General features: G+C 37.5%; 1 protein-coding gene across 2 annotated transcripts; it reads right to left on the bottom strand.

The window, feature by feature from the left end:
* Positions 1-271: 271 nt before the first annotated feature.
* On the bottom strand, positions 272-7,907 carry amigo1 (adhesion molecule with Ig-like domain 1). Of its 2 annotated transcripts, none has more exons than XM_082189086.1 (2): positions 7,696-7,907; positions 272-5,782 (listed from the first exon to the last, which is right to left on the bottom strand). In XM_082189086.1, exon 2 carries the CDS (start codon positions 5,706-5,708, stop codon positions 4,194-4,196), a length of 1,515 nt encoding a protein of 504 aa, XP_082045212.1. In that variant the 5' UTR covers positions 5,709-5,782; positions 7,696-7,907; the 3' UTR covers positions 272-4,193. The 2 variants fall into 2 exon arrangements, with proteins under 2 accessions (XP_082045212.1, XP_082045211.1); XM_082189085.1 differs by having other exon boundaries at positions 272-5,802.
* Positions 7,908-19,383: the final 11,476 nt, after the last annotated feature.

Here is a 19,383-nt window from a genome sequence, read left to right on the forward strand (position 1 = left end):
AAGTTCATCTCATCCCACCCTCAGGGCAAGTGTTTAATTCAGAGTAGTCCATTCATGTAACCATATCAATGATACATGTCCTTATGTATACATTTAGCTGATTCCTTGTCAAAGTTCTTAGTTCAAAGATTCTGCATATAATGTGGATATTGTGTAAGCTAAATGTTCCTGCAACTACAAAATGCATTTGATAAAAAGTGTTGGCTAAATGTACAGTAAACTAACATGTTTCTGTATGTCTGCTTAAACGGAAAGCATAAAAACAAGCAAAAACAGTCAATTTCATTTTTATTCACTTTTATATTATTGATAAATAATACTTCTCACAGGTATATGTCTATGTGGACTGCTGATCCAGAATCAGTTTTGAGTTTTCAGGAATACACACCACCCGGCACTCATCAGTCTCGTTTTTGACATTCAGACTAAATAAGCTTTTACACAACAATGCCTCTAGCTCTAATACTGGACCTGACAACGTTTCTGTTCTCGCTCTCAGAGACTAGTAATGATGGCTGAGACTTTAGATCTCAAACCATTTAGGATGTTTTTTTTTTAGCAAAATCTAAGTATATCAGGATGCTTGCTTACTAAGAATTGGTTCAGATATGTCTGCATTACTGTGATTCTGGTAGATTTGTGTTCGTTTACCTCTATTTTTATGTACTCAACTATAGCTTACTTTCACAAAACTAAGTAGTATCAAATGCCATTGATCTAGTTACTAGTTTTGAATTCTGTTCATTTAGAATTTTAAGATTCTATATGTTAGCATAGGACAGAAGGGACTTGATCTAGTCTCTAGTACTAAGAGTACCAAGTTTAAGGCCCGTTTACACCAAGAACGATAACCCCCCCCCCCACCCCTTCTGATTGGCTGTCAATGTTTTTATCGCTTATCAAATCGAGAGAAAACTAAATCTGAAATTGATTCCAACGATATCATTCCACTGTGTCGTTATCGTTATTGTCGTGATCTTGATTCCAGTATTCTCAAAGAATTAGAACAATTTTTTAAAACTATAGTTATCGTTCTTGGTGTGAACAGTTGTACTAAAGCTAATTTTGCACAGTTTTGAGAGTCAGCATTAGCACAATTAATTCTAATATTATCCATCTTGACATTCTGAGAGGCTACAAGTCAACATGAAATCAAAATTACTTTCTTAAAGGTATAGCGGAGGATCTTTCCAAATTTTAGATAAGACCCGCCCTCTCCACTTTTTGAAAAGTTTGATTGATTCACCAGAATGATTGACAATTAGGAGGACCAATAGTATAGGTTACCCACCAGGAAGTAAAACATCCTCCGCTATACCTTTAATGCACATTTCTTGTTTAATTTTGCATGATCTGTTGGTTATTTAAGGAAAAAACTCTTTGCTCAAACTTGAACTTCCTCTGAACCTGTCACTGTGAAATATTGGCTAATGGATAATCTTAACCAATAGCCAAAGAGCTATTCAGGCAATTTTTTTCAGAAAAATTGCATTCAGTCTGGCTCCATTCTCTTTTATAAACGGCCACTTTTCACAATCCAATCAGTTTCCCACCCTAAATAGTTTTTTTCTTGTTGAATATCACGTTTCACTTGGAAATACATCTGATTACAAAAGTAAAATGGGTTGCGAACTGCAATTCACGTTGACTTTAGAAATTTAAACAATTAATGCAACAATGAATGTAAAGTTTTGGTCCTCGATACATTGAGATTTAATTTACTGACACTAAAAAAAATCTCAATTTATGTGCCTAAATAACATATATTAGACAAATAGATGATCAAATTTCAAAATACATGACAGAAAAAAAAACTTTACAGTCAGTGTCATTAAAATAGGTTTTACCAATATCCTATAGTCACAAGTGGAATCTAGACAACTGTATATGAACAACAATACACAGAAGAACAAGGAATTCAGTCTCTTTGGAACCTCAAGGGGGGAGAAAAAGCTACCTAAAATGACACAATCATAAACACTGTAAAAACAAACACTGTGTACCCATACAAAAAGCACAGATGTACTGTCAAATGCTGAGTAATGAACAGTGGTCTTTCACAAGAACTCTGCTCGAAGCGAAATAGCCAAGGACACACTTCAGAAGAACACACACAAGACAGGGGGCGAAAAGCTGCTGGATGTGGTTTTAGCGGGAGCACTTGGCTTTTCTGTCTCTTCACAAGCGCACCGCAGAGATCTCAGGCCTCCTCCCACAGAGCTTGTGATGGTAAGGCCTTTCCCTCCCCTCAACACTAATTTTGGATTGCAGCTGGAGAGACGTGTAAGAGACCGTAACTGCCCATGACTGCAGTCTGCCATAGCTGCTATTATCTGTCATTCCCTCTCCCTGAGATAATACTGTTTGTGAGTTCATCCACCTATCAAACATTTAATAGCTTCACCCACTCCCTCGCTCGCAAAACAGGATGTAATTACGATGTTACTAGGGAAAGAGGTCGGAGGAAACTAAGATTGCTCCTGCTGAACCCAACCAAACAATGTTATAAAGTGGTTATGGTTAACACGTGAGATGTGTCTGATTTCTTTCCAGGAACAGAAGAATGGAAGCGGAATTCCCAGAATTAAGGGTTCTAGGTGTGCTGGACGTTCTAAATCCACGTATGTTTCTCTAACTTCCTCTATGACATCACTGCCTACATCCCAGTGTTCTGGAACAGCCTTATCATGGCTTTCAAGTCCATCAGGACAATAATGTTGTAATCGAAATGCATATGGAATGGATCTAGACACATCTTTCTTGAGCACAGCAGACAAGCTTTATGCATTACATTATGATTCATAGCATTCTCATTTAGATTCCTATGGCATTGTTTATGCAAATATAATATTGGTCTTTGAGAGATCACTGCTGTATGCCTGAAGTAATAATTTAGAATACCAGAACATGAGCGGGATTGACTAATCACCACGTTTTGACCTGAGTTCACCCTTGATTTTAATTCATTCAGAAAACGTATTCAAATGGTTCGAGATAAAAAAAATAATAATGAAAAAATCCCTCAGCATTTGGCTTTTATGTGATGAATATTACATCGGTGCTTCAAGGGTTCAAAAAAAAAATGACGTCCATTCTGACAATGGATGACTCAGCACTAACCACAAGTGCAAATAAACGCAGAGTGAGAAGAGGTCTGAGTGTCCGAAACTGTTTGGCTGATGAATCCAGGCTCAAATCATTATAGCTTTAGAGATGAGAATGCAAGCAGATGGGACACGCCATTCTATTAAAAGATTGCATTAGCATTATATGTCACTCTCTGGGTGTCATGCGAGATTCTGCATTTTTATGCGAGAGTTAGCCAAAATTAAATAATATTGGTACTGTATTTACATATAGTTTGATAGTTCTTACAATTTTGTTATTGGAATCAAAAACTTAAATGTAAAGATAAAAAATTCTGTTAATTATATATAAATTTTTTTTTATGAAATTGGATGGAAAGAGTCTAGATTCAACCAGCTAATCCAGTTTGACAAGGATTTTATTTTTCCAAAGCAATATATCAGTAATTAGTTAGCTAATTATGTAAGTATTATATGGGTGTTTCCTGTATAGGGAACTGATTCAGTCAGTTCACAGTTCAACTCTTTCATTCAAAAAACACTAACAATGTTCCATAGAAACAGATACTTTTCCATCTTTTTCTTGTGACTATACTATCAAATGCAATAGTGTATTGCTTTCCCCCTGCAATGACCAACTGTGTATGGCTTACATAAAGTGGAAAGGTCAGTCAGTTATAAAAGGTGGTAAATATGATTAGCTACAAGGGCTTCATTCTATGCTATATTCTTCTTGACATTAGCAGTCTGCAAAGCTCATGCTTATGACGTGATTATATAGTGGATGTCTTAATGTTGTAATGTTTCTTAATCTAGCTTCCTAGCTTGATCATTGGGAAATTGCAGATTGCATGTGATGTTTACCAAGACTATCTCTAGTCACACTTAGTCGGCCTAAACTCACAGAAACATCTAAACACTCCAAGTTTAGATTCCGCTAATATGGCAAGACCTTTTCACAGTATATACTTAAGTGCTACAGATTAAAATGCTGGAAAGGTTTTGCAGAAACAGCCAAACACTGAGGATGGCAAAGTGTACTTCAGTCTCTTTGTCCGAGAAAGTCACAACAATGAACTGTCTCCAGCCAAAAATACACATCCTCCCTCAGACTACAATGGGAGTATCAGAAAAGACGGAACTAATTGAGTCTGCCACCGATTTCTTCCGCTTTCCTTTTCCTTGCATGGCCTCCTCATCTACCTCTTCCTCTCCATTAGGATTCACTTTTCCGTTCTGTCCCTGTAGGTCCTTTGGGTCTATGAAGGCCACATGCCTGTTGAGCTCTGCTTTGTTTGCCATATCGTCATGCGTGGGGGTGACGCTGAGCATGGAGGAGTGGATACTGTCTTCAGGATTGTTCTTCGATTTGCCCTGGTCGGGACAGCAGAAGCAGCGACAGGGCGTCAGGTACAGATAGATAAGAACCAGGACCACGCTAGCCAAGCAGCCCACCAAAGTGGTGTAAGCAGTGTTGAGGCTGTCACCGTTTCCACTGAGGGTGAAGTTGTAGACTTTGACCACCACGTAGAGCGTTTCGTTGAGGTATTCACTCACGGCGAAGCAAGTGTACACACCTGAGTCCTCAGGTCGTATTGATTTTATCTCTAGGCTGCCGTCTGGGAGAACCACAGCGCTGTGGTTATTGCCAGGAGATAACACTACATTTCCAGGTAGCATCCAGGTCTTTAACATGTCCCGATGCCGGGTGTCACAGCCAAGGATGAGCGTCTGCTCCAAATAAGCTTCTTCGTCGGTTTCTTTAAACGTGCTGCAGTTCATATGAGTGTTGAGATCGAACAAACGCAGCACCCGTTTATCCGGGCCGGGATAAACACAGGTGTGGTCGTCCTTGAAGTCCAGTGCAGAATTGAGTCTTCGGATATACCAGTGAGCCATCAAACTGTACAGCTCGCAGTCGCAGATGAGGGAGTTGTTGTGGAAGTACAGCCCGTTCTTGAGCCAGGCCGGCAGCACCTGGAGGTCATGAATGGGGAGAACTTTGATCCGATTGGAAGACAAGTCCAACAGGCTCAGCTTGTCCAGTCGGTTCTTGTCCTTGACGAGCTCCAGGGGGAAGCGGGACACCAGGTTCTGGCTCAGGTAGAGTTTCTGCAGGCTGCTGAGGCCCAAGAAGGCCGTGCGGTCGATCTGCGAGATGTGATTGTTGTAGAGCAGCAGAACCTCCAGATGTATCAGTGGCTCGAAAATGAACTCGTCTAGCTGTCGCAGATTATTTGACGACAGATCCAAGTAGCGCAGTTGCTTTACGAATACGAACGCCTCCGAAGAGAGGAACGACAAACCGTTGTGGCTGAGCAAGAGGTTGTGGAGTTCGGGGAGTTTGTGCTTGGTCCATTGTGCGCGCAGTCCAGTTATCTCATTAAAACTAATGTCAAGCACGGCTGTGTAGCTTGGCAGGTCGGATGGAATCATCGTCAGGTTCATCTTGGAGCAACTGACAATGTTACTGGCGCAAATGCACATTTTGTGACAATTCAGCGTCGATCCTCTGGTCCTGGGGATCAGTGCAAGAATAAAGGACAAGCAGACAGCCCGCCTGATGCACCACTTAATAGAAGGGGGCATTTCTGACACGCAGTTAAAATGTAGATGTTGCATAAGTCATAAAATCCTCTTCAGTAATGCGGCTGTTTAAATCCTTTCCACACTGTTTGGAAGAACAGCCTGTGGGACTGATAAGGCAAATTTAGAGCTAGAAGACAAAAAAGAAACAAGAATGTTTACTTTTTTAAAAACAGAATTGCCTCAAAATGTTAACCTGTTCAGATCCAGTGCCCATTTCAATTTAGTATTTTCTTTTCTTTTCGTCATTTAGAAATCAGATCAAAGAATTTTTAAATTGTTATTAAGTGCTTATCTCATTTATGAACTTATATAAGACTTTAAATAATTTACTCTGATTTCTTTCATTTGATGTTCATTGTGAAATCCCATTGGGTCTCGTTTAAAAAATAAGGTATACTGACATGAATGTTTATATGTCTAATCTTAACCAAAATGTATTCAGATTATCTGCAGATCATGGCTGAAAAGTTATCAAATGGATATTTTGTATTCAAAAACATTGCCTGTAAAAAAGATAAATAAAAAGCAACAGACGTAAGCTACTGAATTACACAGTGTATGCACTAACATTTGACTTGTATGTCTCTCTGGAAACATGCCAAAGATGTGGGTGGTGTGGCACTGTGAGCTGGTCTCCCAAAAGGTGCAGGTTTGAGAGGACCATCCAAATGAACCATCCATGTAACATGCTTGGCCATGTTAGTGACATTTATTGTTTGTTTCTGTGGTAGTTATTAAGATTTTTTTTTTTTTTTTAAAGAAATTTAAAATCAACTTTATTATAGATACAACATATATAAGTTTTATTTATATAAAATCGAATTTTATATCGTTTTGAATGTCAATGTATTTAATATAGGCCTATTTAATTTCAATAGAAAATTAATTTTATTTTACGATATTTTAGAATAGGCTTTTACCTGATCCCTGAATCTTTCAGTACCATATCCAACATGTCCATTAAATGTAACTATCAAAGCATGTGTGATCATTATCTTTTTTCTTCTTCTTCCTTTTTTTTTTTTTTTGGGCTCTATGGCTGCGTTAATGTTGGTAACTGGGCTTTTAGAACATGTTATCTGGTAAAAGCTCATCATTAACTGCTCCAAGCTGGCATAGAGTCTTGGATCAGCAACAAACCAGCTACCATCTGGTCATAAGGTAGTAAAACTTGCTTGTTACATGGTAGCTTGTCAAGGAGCTAGCTTGCCCTATAATGAACAACAACTAGGATTTTCCAACAAGGTTTGTAAATAGATATAAAAAGCAGGGTCTTGTTTTGTGTACCTTGGAACATAATTCGGGGCCGAACGGGTTAAGGTAAAATGAATGAATGTGAACAGTATTGTCAGGACAAGCGCGCGCTCAACCTAATGCATGCGCATAGGTTTACAAACAAGCTCTGATCTATTCATTCAAATAAGAGTATAGGCGCACATGGCGGAATCTAAACAGCAATTCGTTTATTTATTTGTTCAAATTTGTATTTTGTCATGCCAATAAAAAGGCTAATTTGACAAACGCTAAAAGGCAAAACTCGTTGTAAATGTTAAAATTCTGTTTTATGGCCTCTCCGGACTCAACATGGTGTAGCATTGCACCATTTACCACCGTATGCACACAGTAAAACCCGTGATTTTAATGGGATAAAAAGAAAGAAAAAATAAAATAAAATACACAGTAGCCTACAAAACAAAAACAAAAAACTGCATAAATATATTAGCATACCTGCCTACCTGCATTTGTGCCTAAAAATGTAATTTCAAAGAAAAACATTGTCTCTTTTCACCCGTTTCACATCACAGCAGTGTGACACGTCTTTCCCATTTAAAGAAATAAACAACGGAAACGTCTAGGAAGAGGTGTAGACGTGTAGTCTTAAGAGAGACTGAAAATAAAACGTTTCCAGCTTGGGCGCAAGAGCGAACATTTTGGCAGACTCACCGATAGAGAATAACATGGGCAGGAATAAGATTACGTAAAGAAATAGACTCACTTAACGCCATAGCTCAGTACTAACCTCGAGATGTATCACCGCAGAGACACATGAATCCCTTTAGAAAGTCCATTTCCTATGGAGCACCAGAGTTTTTCTTTGATGCAGTGTGCCTGAACGGGTGTAAATAAGCCCGCCGCAGCGCACACACCTCTGATCATCATCATCAGCAGCAGCAGCAGCAGCATCTCCTCATGGGCGCATGAGCAGACCTGACACACACACACACACACACACACACACACACACACAACGGAGTCTGTGTCCGCATTGGCGAAGCATCCGAGGTCCATCTTACAGGCTCACTGGCTGGTGGCGGCGCGTTCTCGTTTTGTGTAGGCTACATTTAATTGTAACATTTGTGAGCACATGTAGGCTATTTAATTAAAATAATTAAATGATTTCTTTAATTAAAAAAAAGGAAAATATAATTCCCAGTCAAAATCGTAACGGGCGAAAAAAATAAATAAAATAGGCCTACATAAAATAAGTCAAATGTTTTTCGATTAGTCAAAGAGAAAGCTGCAAACTAGGCCTATTTGTTTATTTATTTATTTATTTATTGTCATTAATGATATCATTAATGTTCTTAATGACATTAATTGAATGAACATATTCATTTAACATTAATTTAACATAATTCAACTTCAACTTCAACTTTTATTTATTTATATAGCACGTTTACCCGCAACGTTGTTGCCCAAAGTGCTTCACAGTTACAGTAAAAAGACATACATATATAAAAACAGAACATATCAAGCCTAGCGGATGAAGGCATATTTCACACTCTTAAACATCTCCCTCACCCACCAGCATAATGAGATCAGTGTGTATGAAGAAATAAAACTAAATAAAAGTGTATACCTACAGTGTACACCACCCTTAACTAAAGGCTAAATTAAAAAGGTAAGTTTTTAGCTGCGACTTAAATATTTCTATTGATTGAGCTAACCGGACATGAAGGGGGAGGCTGTTCCACAACTTAGGAGCCACAACTGAAAAAGCTCGGTCACCCTTTGACTTCTTTTTAGAAAAGGGGACCGCCAGCAAAGATTGGTTCGTGGATCTTAGTGTCCTGCCTGTTGTGTAAGAGTCTAAAAGATCCACAATGTATTTTGGGGACCTGTTGTGCAATGCTTTAAAAACCATTAATAAAATCTTATATTCAATCCTGTACTGAACCGGCAGCCAGTGAAGATAAGATAGTACTGGAGTAATGTGGTCCCTTTTTTTAGTGCCAGTCAGAAATCTTGCTGCGGCATTTTGTACCAACTGCAGACGACATAGTTGACGCTGGGGGATCCCTGCATAAAGAGAATTGCAGTAGTCCAGTCTGGAAGTAATAAAAGCATGAATAACAATCTCCAAGTCTTTATAACTGAGAAGGGGTTTTATCTTAGAAATCAATCTAAGCTGATAAAAACTGACTAATTGAAGAGACTAATTGAAGAAATTACTCTGATTTGAAGAGGTATAGGCCAAGTCCTGACTGGACGAAAGGAGGAGCTGGGGATGGAGGAGAGTAACTTGCTCCTGAGCAACATGATAAAGCTGCTGATAATCCTGAATGGACCTTATATATTGGGTTGCTGTGATGTATTCCTATAGGTAGACGTGGATTAGTTGAGCTGAGTCTGCTAATGCAAGCTTGACTAACGTTACCTGCCAGACCTAATGCTACAGTTTAGGCTATGTATTTCCTTTATTACTTTTATATTTTATGTAAGCTAAAATTTTATTATAATATCAATATTAGAGCCATTAAAAGATAAATATCAAAATAAATGTGTCATACAAACATCAAGCAATAATCTCTTACGCAAGGGAGTAAATGTAATTCTCTTCCATGAAAACCCAGGAGAGTAGACGACAAGCTGACACTGATGCTCCTGCAGGTTTGTAATTGCACTCTCGCATACGTAATTGCATTAGTCCGGTCTTTAATTAATTGCCTTTTTCCTTTTGTCTTTAACAGAATTCCTCTCAAAACAACTTCCTATGAGTAAAAGTCTCTGAACGCATCATGCTAACTAAAAATGCCATACATAATTCCACAACTTCCCAGAATAGAGCCGCTAGACACATTTTAGCTCTTACTGATATCTGATTCTGATATTTTAACTCTAGCGATACTGAGATTGCTCTGCTTCTGCTTCTTCTCTGCTGACATGTTCTGTATTAGTTTATGTCGGAATAGCATGACTCTGGTTGGAGGGTTATTGTGTCCAGTTGGATGAGAGTGTGTTTGCAAAATTCATGTTCTTGCACTAACCATTGACACCGAAGACCTGCAAAACAGCATCAGGCTCTTTTTCTGTCGCACTTTTCTCTCTTAGTTTCTCTCTCCAGTGGGAGCTTGTGAACCGTTCCATAAATCTCAGTGCCGGAGAACAAAGGTGATCACAGCAGGTGGGCTGGAGATGTTGCAGCACTAAAGGATGAATCCATTATTTAAACCTTCCCAAATGCACAAAGATTTATTAAGACATAGTGTATGCTTCTCATTAAAGGATTGTAGAGTGATTATAACTAAAAAGAGTTGTTAGATCAAGCCAAATTATACATGCATTAGGTGAACAGAACTGAAAAGGAGATATTTTGAAAGTGTCTTAGTGTTTTTTTCCCCATACGATGAAAGTCACTGGGGACCAATCATTGACTTTCATTATATGGATAAAAAAGACATTTTCAAAATATCTCCTTTTGTGGTCTGTTCATCTGATGCATAATTTATGTATAATTTGGCCTACTTTTACATCTCATCAATCAATATATACTCTACAATCCTTTAATTAGAAGCATAATCATGTTGGTTTGGACCCCATTTACTTTCATTATATGGACAAAAACATTTGAAACATTCTTCTTTTGTGTTCCACAGAGGAAAGTCATACAGGTTTGGAATGACAGGTTTTTTTACTTCATTTTTATTTATTTTTTCATTTTCTGTTGTTTTAATAACCTAAATAAAATGAAGAAACATGGGAAAATATAATTTTAGATTTAATATGTTTCATGAACCCAAGACTATGATAGACCAAAAAGAAAAAGAAAAAAAATTGTGTCTGTTAGCTGTTACCAGACCAGGGTTGAGTGCAAGGGAAAACTGCCAGCAGGATACATCTTAAATTATTATCACTGCTGAAGTGTGAACAACCAACAAGATAAATTGGATGCCAAACAAAAACCATACATGGACATGGACAGACAGGAGCCGCTCATGCTAGAATTAAACGACTTGAAATCTGAAGGTGACACTGCACAGATTCGCAAGGATCCATGGGCTCCAGATTGGGCCTGAGATTGAGCCTTCATTAGCCTCATCATTAGCCCAGATGAACTGAAGAATTCTGTGTAGTGTGTTTTTGCAGTCACTTTCTTGCGTAATTAACCATAGTAAAATATCTAGCAGAAGTCAGCAGTCCAGTGTGTTTGTGCTCAGAATCATTAATGTTCAATTGGACTTCTGCTCCTGCTGTGGAGGCAACTGTTGCCTGGCAACTGTTGTGGTTTTACATGAGCCGTGGCAGTTGGGTTGCCCACCCTCTTATTGTTGTTGGGATGTCTGCTTAGCTGGGGTTTACCAGGGAGGAAGACAACAGATACAGTGAGAAAGAGGCAGAAAGCAAATTGCCCTTGACATTGCAATTCACAATAAAGAATGCTCACAGATTAATTATAAATTAGCATTGAAATATATTGACCTGAGAGAGATTGCCTTTCCTTTTTTTGGTTCTCGTTCTCCAACAATTACTCATCCCTCTAACAATAGCTTGAAATGCTTGCTAGTAGACAAATTGATCCCTGTGTTGTCTCCACAATGGTAAACAGAGCTGTAGTCAATGTCTGTGCCCCACCTGGTCAACACATGCAGATGGTAAACACATACTTTGGTCGCCGCGCCGGCAGGTGCATTTGATATCAGTCGTTGTATAGAAACAGTCAAACTTGAGTGAAAGGGTCAGTAAAAGAGATCAATAGGATAAGTTCACATCTAAGAGCACTGCAAAAAGCCTTTTCACTGTTTAATGAATGAGTATTTTTGTCTTACCTTCAGTAAAATATCTAAACATTCACAAAACTTTGAAATAAATAATGGTATCACTTTTTTTTCTCCCTATATTTGCAATGTTTTCTTGTTTTAAGCATTCTAAAAGCTAAAAACATGTTACACCAAAAAGAGGGTTAACAAAAAGTCATTACTTCAGTCTTCATTGTCACATGATCCTTCAGCAATCATCTGATTTGGTGCTCATTTCTGATTATTATCAATGTGGACAACACCTGTGCTACTTTGTATTTTTGTGGAAATTATGATTTAAAAAAAACAGGATTTTGATGAATAGAAAGCTCAAAAGAACAGCTTAATTGAAAGCGATGTCTTTTCTAAAATTAAAGTCACTTTTGATCAATTTAATGCGTTTTGCTTTGCTGAATAAAAGTATTACTTTCTTAAAAATAAAATAAAAAATCTTACTGACCCCAAACTTTTGAACGGTAGTATTCTCTGAAAATAAAGTATTATCTTAAACAATTTTTCTTCTCAATTAAATTTATCTTGTTTTCAGGATTTATTTATTTATTAATTATTGATATTATTAAGTAGGCTATTTTATGGAAAATCATTTGCAGTATAAAGAAATATCAGTTATTAGATAAATCTTTGATATTTCTTTAGGAGCGAATATATATTTTTGTTAAATGAGCTTGATGCTTTTCAACAACAGTCAAGGCTGAGTAACAACAGTCAAGGCAATGTGAATAACACATAACTCTTAAATTCACCAGACAAATGCTGGTTATTTATAACATAATTAGACGTAAAACTGACAAAGGTAACAATAGAGGAGCAGGTGTTTTATTCATGATGGCAGTATTTTCTTCCAGCTTCCAGGGAGATAGCTCAGTCAAAAAGCAGCTAAATGATTCAGAATTATCTTATTACTTCAGTATATAACTGCAGGGATTTTGTCTTTCTTTAGTGGATTAATGGATTTGCACTCTTATATGCTTGTGGCTTTGCCAGCTCCTCTAAGAGGTATTCGTTTAGAGCCTGTCTTACTCAAGATCTCTTAAATCTGTGGCTTCATATTAGTTCAAAGTGCACTTAAGAACCCAAGGAGCAGCAAATGCTTAATGGCTCATGTGCATTTTATATGCATATAGCACTTTCTCTTCGTCTTCTTCAAAGTTCACTGCTTATTGATGGCAAACTTCAAAAGTCTGAGTTTGTGCCAAGATGAATTTTGTCAAACTGAGTGAGACCCATGCATCCACAATATTATATTCCAAGTGCTAACGCAGTTTTCTGGATGAACAGAGCTCTCCCATCCTCAGCTAATAACTAAGATTTGTTCAAGCAGCTGGAGAGATTTTGCACCTGGTTTTTGGACCTAGCTGTTATCACTGGTGGTAAGAGACTGAGTATGCTGCTTCAAAGACACACTGCCAAAAGATTTTTACTGAGAGGCACACTGCTAGACATAGTTCACTCTCCCACTCATCTCTTCTTCAGTCAGTGGTTGCACTGCAAGCATATGTGAAAATAAACATTTCCCTTAATGAGTCTCAGGCTAACGCTCTCTAGGTCAGCATGAAGTGTATATTTCTGAGCCAAAGCTTTTGTTTTCAGTGTTTAAGGGTAAATTATAGCACTGAAAGATGGCAGACAGTGTAGCATTGGAATTCTGGTAAGGAGACGTTTAGGATTTTTTCCTCTGGCTTTTGGATCATTGCAGAAAATAAGCTCTGTGACCAACACAAGTTTATGATTCTTACACGTGTTCATCATGACACTCTTCACAAATGAACACAAGTTTAATTCATACATTTTTAAGCCAAAATACAAGAAATAAAAAGTAGGCTGTAAACAAACTTCTCCACTGTCGCATGACTTAAACGTCACCATTAAGCTTCTGAGAACTCTTTCGGTTTTTTCTTTAAAAATGTTTTCCCTGAAAGTTTGAGTTAGAATATAGCCTAGTTTGCGTGATTATAAACACGATGAGGCTGTAAGTGCGGACTAGTGAGTAGATCTGTTCAGTTCGACATTTAACCAAAAACCCATTCAAAAAACCCATTGACTGCAGGAGGGTGGAATCGGAAGTCATAAAATTCTAACATGGATTCTGGGTTTTGGCCTACGAAAAAATACATCATCCTTCATCTGACATGCTACCGACACACATGCAGACAGTATAAACACACTTTCAATGCTTTCCCTACCTTTCCCTCTGTTTCTTCTGATTGGTCCAGTAATTTGACTGCGGCTGCAAGGCTTACCAAATCAAATATTTTGATTATGGAAAGCAGAATTTTCTCCTGGCCTGAGATAAGTGAGATGTTACAGGAAATACATTTGGTCATGACAGAAGATTTACGAGCCATTTCAGGCCAAAAAAACCACATCCTTTCTCTCCAGTACAGCAGCATTCAATCAGGCTAATGTAATAACCCAGCCATCTATCCTCAGATGCCGTCTGCAGCTTTCATACGCTCTTAGATTTTAATTTGGGGTTCTATATAGAACCCTGCTGTTATTGACTCTGAGAGAAATGTCAATGACAAAAGAAATGTCTTAAATGATTGCATAATACTTTAATGTTTAACTGATTATTTAAAAAATAATCTATAGTGATAAAGTATGTGTACGAGCTGTTTAAGTCATAAAAAGTAATTAAAACTAAATCCATGAAATGATCCCCTGATGGGAAGAAGGTTATATAAAATCTGTAGGCCTGTATGAAACACCTGACAGAACCCTTTAAGGTTCTATATAAATGTTGTTTAGTAATATGCAGATGCATCTGCACATAAGCAGCTCACCTGTGTTTAAATGACCCCTGTGAGGGCAGAAGGTGTCTTATTTAACCGTTCAAACAGACTGACACTGTGTCCTGTTTCATTCAGTGCAGGATCAAATGTCCTGTTTCTTGCCTGTGTTTTTCGTGGACTGCGGTCTTTATTTATTTATAACTAAGCTTGAATAATGAAAAATAGGTGGGAAGTCACTGCAGCAAATGCGCCCAGGGAACATGAAACAGGGAGTGTCTCAAAGGCAACAGAATCATTGAAGAATCATGCCGTGTCATTTGAGTCGGTGCGTGTCTGCATGTGTTTTGTTTACCCTGAAAGATCCTTTGCTTCTTATGGCAGTGTTCGAAATAAAACATAAATGTGTGTTCCTTTAAACCACAGCATCCATATAATGAGAGTTTTCCTTACATCTGGAACAAGATATTGGCCAGATTGTACAAGTCAATCCTATGCAGCCTCAGGGCATATAAAGAAAAGAATAGAATAGAAAATAGGCAATTTGGTGGAATTAGGTGGTTCAGATAGCATTTGTTAAATAATTTTTAACCTCCCAATAACCTGTATATCCCTGTCTATCTGTCCACATTTTAATTTTCATTCTGATCTTTCTCTCGCTGACAATAGCAGATGGTTGTCTGCCAAAAGTTGCATGTTCTTAAGAACCGGCCCAGATGATTCTCTCCTGCTGTTATCCGTGACTGTAGACTCCACCCCCTCACATAATGACTAGTTTGATTATGCAATCGCTGTGTCCACTAATGCCATGAGGAAGAGTAGAATTGTGTTACTCTGACTATATGCTAATGTGTGCAGCATATATGGGGAGAATGAGTCCCCTATATTTCTGTACCTTCCCAGCATGCATCACTCTCAAGCATGACATTCAGCTGTCTGCAAGTTTGTGATGACTGAGGATCACAGCCAACACGTTATTGATTATTGCGCAATAAGCCGCCAAGTATTCTGACTGATGGCTAAGATTCCTGTGGATTTACAAGATAATTATCCCACTAATTGCAGGATTAATGGAGCCCATTGTGAAGATGCACGAACATGTGGCACTGTTACGAGAAACTCAACAATGAAATTTACCATCAATAGACCTGAGATGCTGTATTTAATTTGACACAAATTAAAACAGTGAGTGACAGACTCACAGGTTTTTAAAATGTTGTTCTGTAAAGCCCCTAATTTATGTCTAATTTTGACAGCCCATTTTTTCTGTGTTCCATACTCATTGAACAGATATTTTGTTTAAATAATATAATATAATATAATATAATATAATATAATATAATATAATATAATATAATATAATATAATATAATATAATATAATATAATAATTATCAATATAATTCTTAGTTTATGTAAGATAAAATGACTCTTTAAAGATAAAGTTTATTTGGTTATAAAGTAAAGCTGTCCTGAAAAGTCTCCATTGGGTTGAAGGGCAAACGGATGATTGTACCTCTAAAATTGATCTAAAAGCAGAGAGATCTTAATTTAAGAGTCCCTTCGGATCGAGCTCCGTGTGATGGGAATGTGTCCCTGAAGGCCCTGGCAAATATGAGCTTATGTAATCTGAACACAGACTGTGCATGCTGTAATGTATTTATTCTGTTGCAATACCTCCACATAATCATTCAGCAGGAGCTGCAGATTTGGGAAGATTTCATGCGCTTAAGCATTGTATTATACTCATAATAAGTGAAATCTCTCTTTCACTCTCCTGTACTCTGGGAACAGTTCCCTATGTATGTGTACACTCGTGAAAAAGGCACATTAAATGCTGTGATCTACACATTGAGATTTTTTGGGGGGGATTTTTGTCAAATAAATAATTTTAGCTAAAAAAAAAATAAATAAAAAATTGTGATGAATGTATAATAATATAGTATGTTGTTGCACTCCATTGAATTTGCTGCTTGTAACAGGAGAACAGCAGCTTGAACAAGTTCTCTTTGTTTATCTTCATAGAGAATGTTAAGAAATGAAGAATGATTCTTCCTGTCAGTCCCACTCAGTTATATTACACTGATTTGTTTCATGCTGTTAAGTAAAGCTCTTACTCAGCTGTAGTAATCTTGTGCTCCGCTACACAGCCTTGTGGTGAGATTTAAGGGCTTTAGTGACATCCTTTCCCCCACATTAATCTTTGTCATTCTGTGCTATACAGCCAACTAATACAGAAGCAGATTCTTAGAGACAGATAAGATTTAGTGTCTTCCTTTATTGTGGAGGTCTCTTAGAATATCGGTTCCATGAATGTTTGCTTCCTATATATTCTTGATAATCTCTCGGATATAGAGCTGTAAACCATAGGCACACACAATAATATAGCTACACAGATAGATAAAGAACTAACCGTTTAAATATTTTGAACACAATATACTTAGTGCTACTTTAAATAATCAATAAATAACTGCAGTGGGTTAGGCCTATTGTATGTGCTGACAAATAAAAAGTAGTTCTACACTTTTAAAATTAATTTACCCTTTAGTATTTTGAATCATAGTAGGCTATATAGTTGGCCTAGCGTATTATAATATTAGCCTACTAAATGATCACACAATTTACAATTATCATATCAATAGTCCAACTAGTGGTTGTTCCTTTTCACACATTCAAATCTATCATGTTATAAAAAAAAAAAAAATTCTGTGAAAATAAGGGTGGGAACTGGGAACCAACGAGATTTCCTTATGGTGTCCCACTTAAAGGCACAATAGCCTATGTATATTTTTTTGCTTTAAAAATAGCAAAAATCACTAATTTTTTTTAGTTGTGTACTTACATTATCCTGACTGTTTCCAACAACTTTCAAACCAGGAGAAATTTGTAATTTAATTCGAGAAACGTCTCGTTTCTTTATTTCCGTTTTGTCGCCGTCAATGGCGTCATATCCGCGTTGTGCCTGGTTTCCGCTCGTATTGTCATAGCAACCAGAGCTATGAACCAGAGCCCTCTGATAACCAAAGCGTCTGACGCGGACAACTTTGTAGTTCGCAATGTCTATTTGCACGCTGTTGTTGTTTCGTTCAAACATTATGGACCATGGCAAGCAGACTTTGGATACAAAAGGAGAACTAAAACGAGAATCAATATCAGCGCAGTGTTTTCGAGATGCCTAGACTAGAGCTCCCATAGACAGTATATAAACGAGAGCTCCACGTCCGAGACTTCGACCGCTCCTACATGTAACGTTACTTTATTAAACAGGTGAGCACATTTACATAAAACTAATCAATGTTATATAGTTCAACAATGATAACATGTTAGAATATGATCTGTATGTTATTCTAATGTTGATCTTGCTTACTGCTAGTCTCATACAGACAAACTAACACATACATTTCAACACATTCAAATGCAGTTTAGTGTGCTAGTGTAATGTTAGACCAAGTGAAACAGCGCTGCGTTACCTCACAAGTTTAATTTGTCTAATAAACTGACCTGTGAGTAGTAATTCTGCGTGTAGTTCCGTAGAATGAAATGTCCATATTCCTTTTATATCCGCGGGACTCGCGTCGCGTGTGGAGCTGATACCTGTCTCTTAGCAATCCCGAACTGCTTCATATCACAGTCATGATAAAAGCATCGATGTATTCAGTCATCCATAAACATTATTAGATCGGTCGGCTTGACGTTGACGACAAGATCCATAATTCTTAGCAAATGTTGCGTCATCAAACTACGCCTTTGTTATTGTAAATAGGTTAGCGACCCCTAGTGGCGAAAGATTCCATACTGTCCGTTTAAATTGCTGCGCTAAATGTAAACAAAGAAAGTACTAGCGCGTAAGATTCGAATTTTGGAAAGCCTAAATTTTTAGTAACGACTTAAATTTCGGCCTGTTTTTCACATAAATGTATCTTACGACGTCAGAAGATTTGGAAAAATGCACACGAGAATCACATGGACTACTACTTTTATCTGTTTTTTGGAAGTCACATATTTGAGGCAACGTCAGGGTGAGTAAATGACAGGATTGTTCGAAGCAGTTTTTCCCAATAATTGTAGCTTCTGTTTTGTCCTTAATTATAAGTAGCCTATAGGTTTTTTAATAATTAAGATAGACTACCCGTGGGCAATATAAAGAAATCAATCTTAGATCAGGGAATTGTATGTGACTGGCTGTTTGTTCTCAGAGAAAAAAGCTGGTCAACATGCTTGCTGTCATAATGTTTATAAGCAGCCAACATCTAGCCTAGGCTATCTAAAGTGAAAACCTCCATCCTGCTCTTTTCTCACAGAAACACACAGGTGCACATATGGACTCACTCTGAGGAATGAGATTAAGCATTGTGATTAAGGTGTGTGTGTGTGCGCGTTCATGTGTGTTTTAATCCGCGCGTGTGTGGATTTGTGCAGAGTGAATGACCAAGGGTCAAAAGTTAGCTTGTCATGCTTTCATGAATGTGAAATCAGCTCTTTCTATGAAATGCTTTTCCTGATTATCCTGGAAAGCAGGGGAGCATGTAATGCTTCACATCTGATTTCTTTTGTGAATGCTGTCTATTTTATGGTTTTGAATGTTTCTTTTTAAAGGATACATTTGTATAATTTGCACCATTAGAGTAAGTGGAACAGTTTTCTTTTTGTAAATGCTACATACATTTTTACTTGCTGGAGTACAATTTAGTCGCATACAATGGCTGTATAAATCCTTTTGAATAATAAGACACTAAAAATAAATCAATCTTAAATGTGTTTAAGTATTTAAAAAAATCTGCCTACAAGGTGAATCGATAATGTTTACTACACAATAGCTCACAATAACCTTAGGATAACCTCATGATTCAGGTAATGAAATGTAGCTAGCCTGTCAAAGACTGCCAATAGCCTTGAGTCTTTGTGTTGAAGGCTCTGTTCAACAAGCATGGAGTCAAGCCGA

The sequence above is a fragment of the Leuciscus leuciscus genome (assembly GCF_965113295.1).
Source record: "Leuciscus leuciscus genome assembly, chromosome: 13".
In the NCBI taxonomy this organism is placed as follows: domain Eukaryota; kingdom Metazoa; phylum Chordata; class Actinopteri; order Cypriniformes; family Leuciscidae; genus Leuciscus; species Leuciscus leuciscus.

Bases quoted from the DNA above. Each gene is read 5' to 3' on its own strand.
- amigo1 (XM_082189086.1), bottom strand. From the start codon at position 5,708: ATGCAACATCTACATTTTAACTGCGTGTCAGAAATGCCCCCTTCTATT.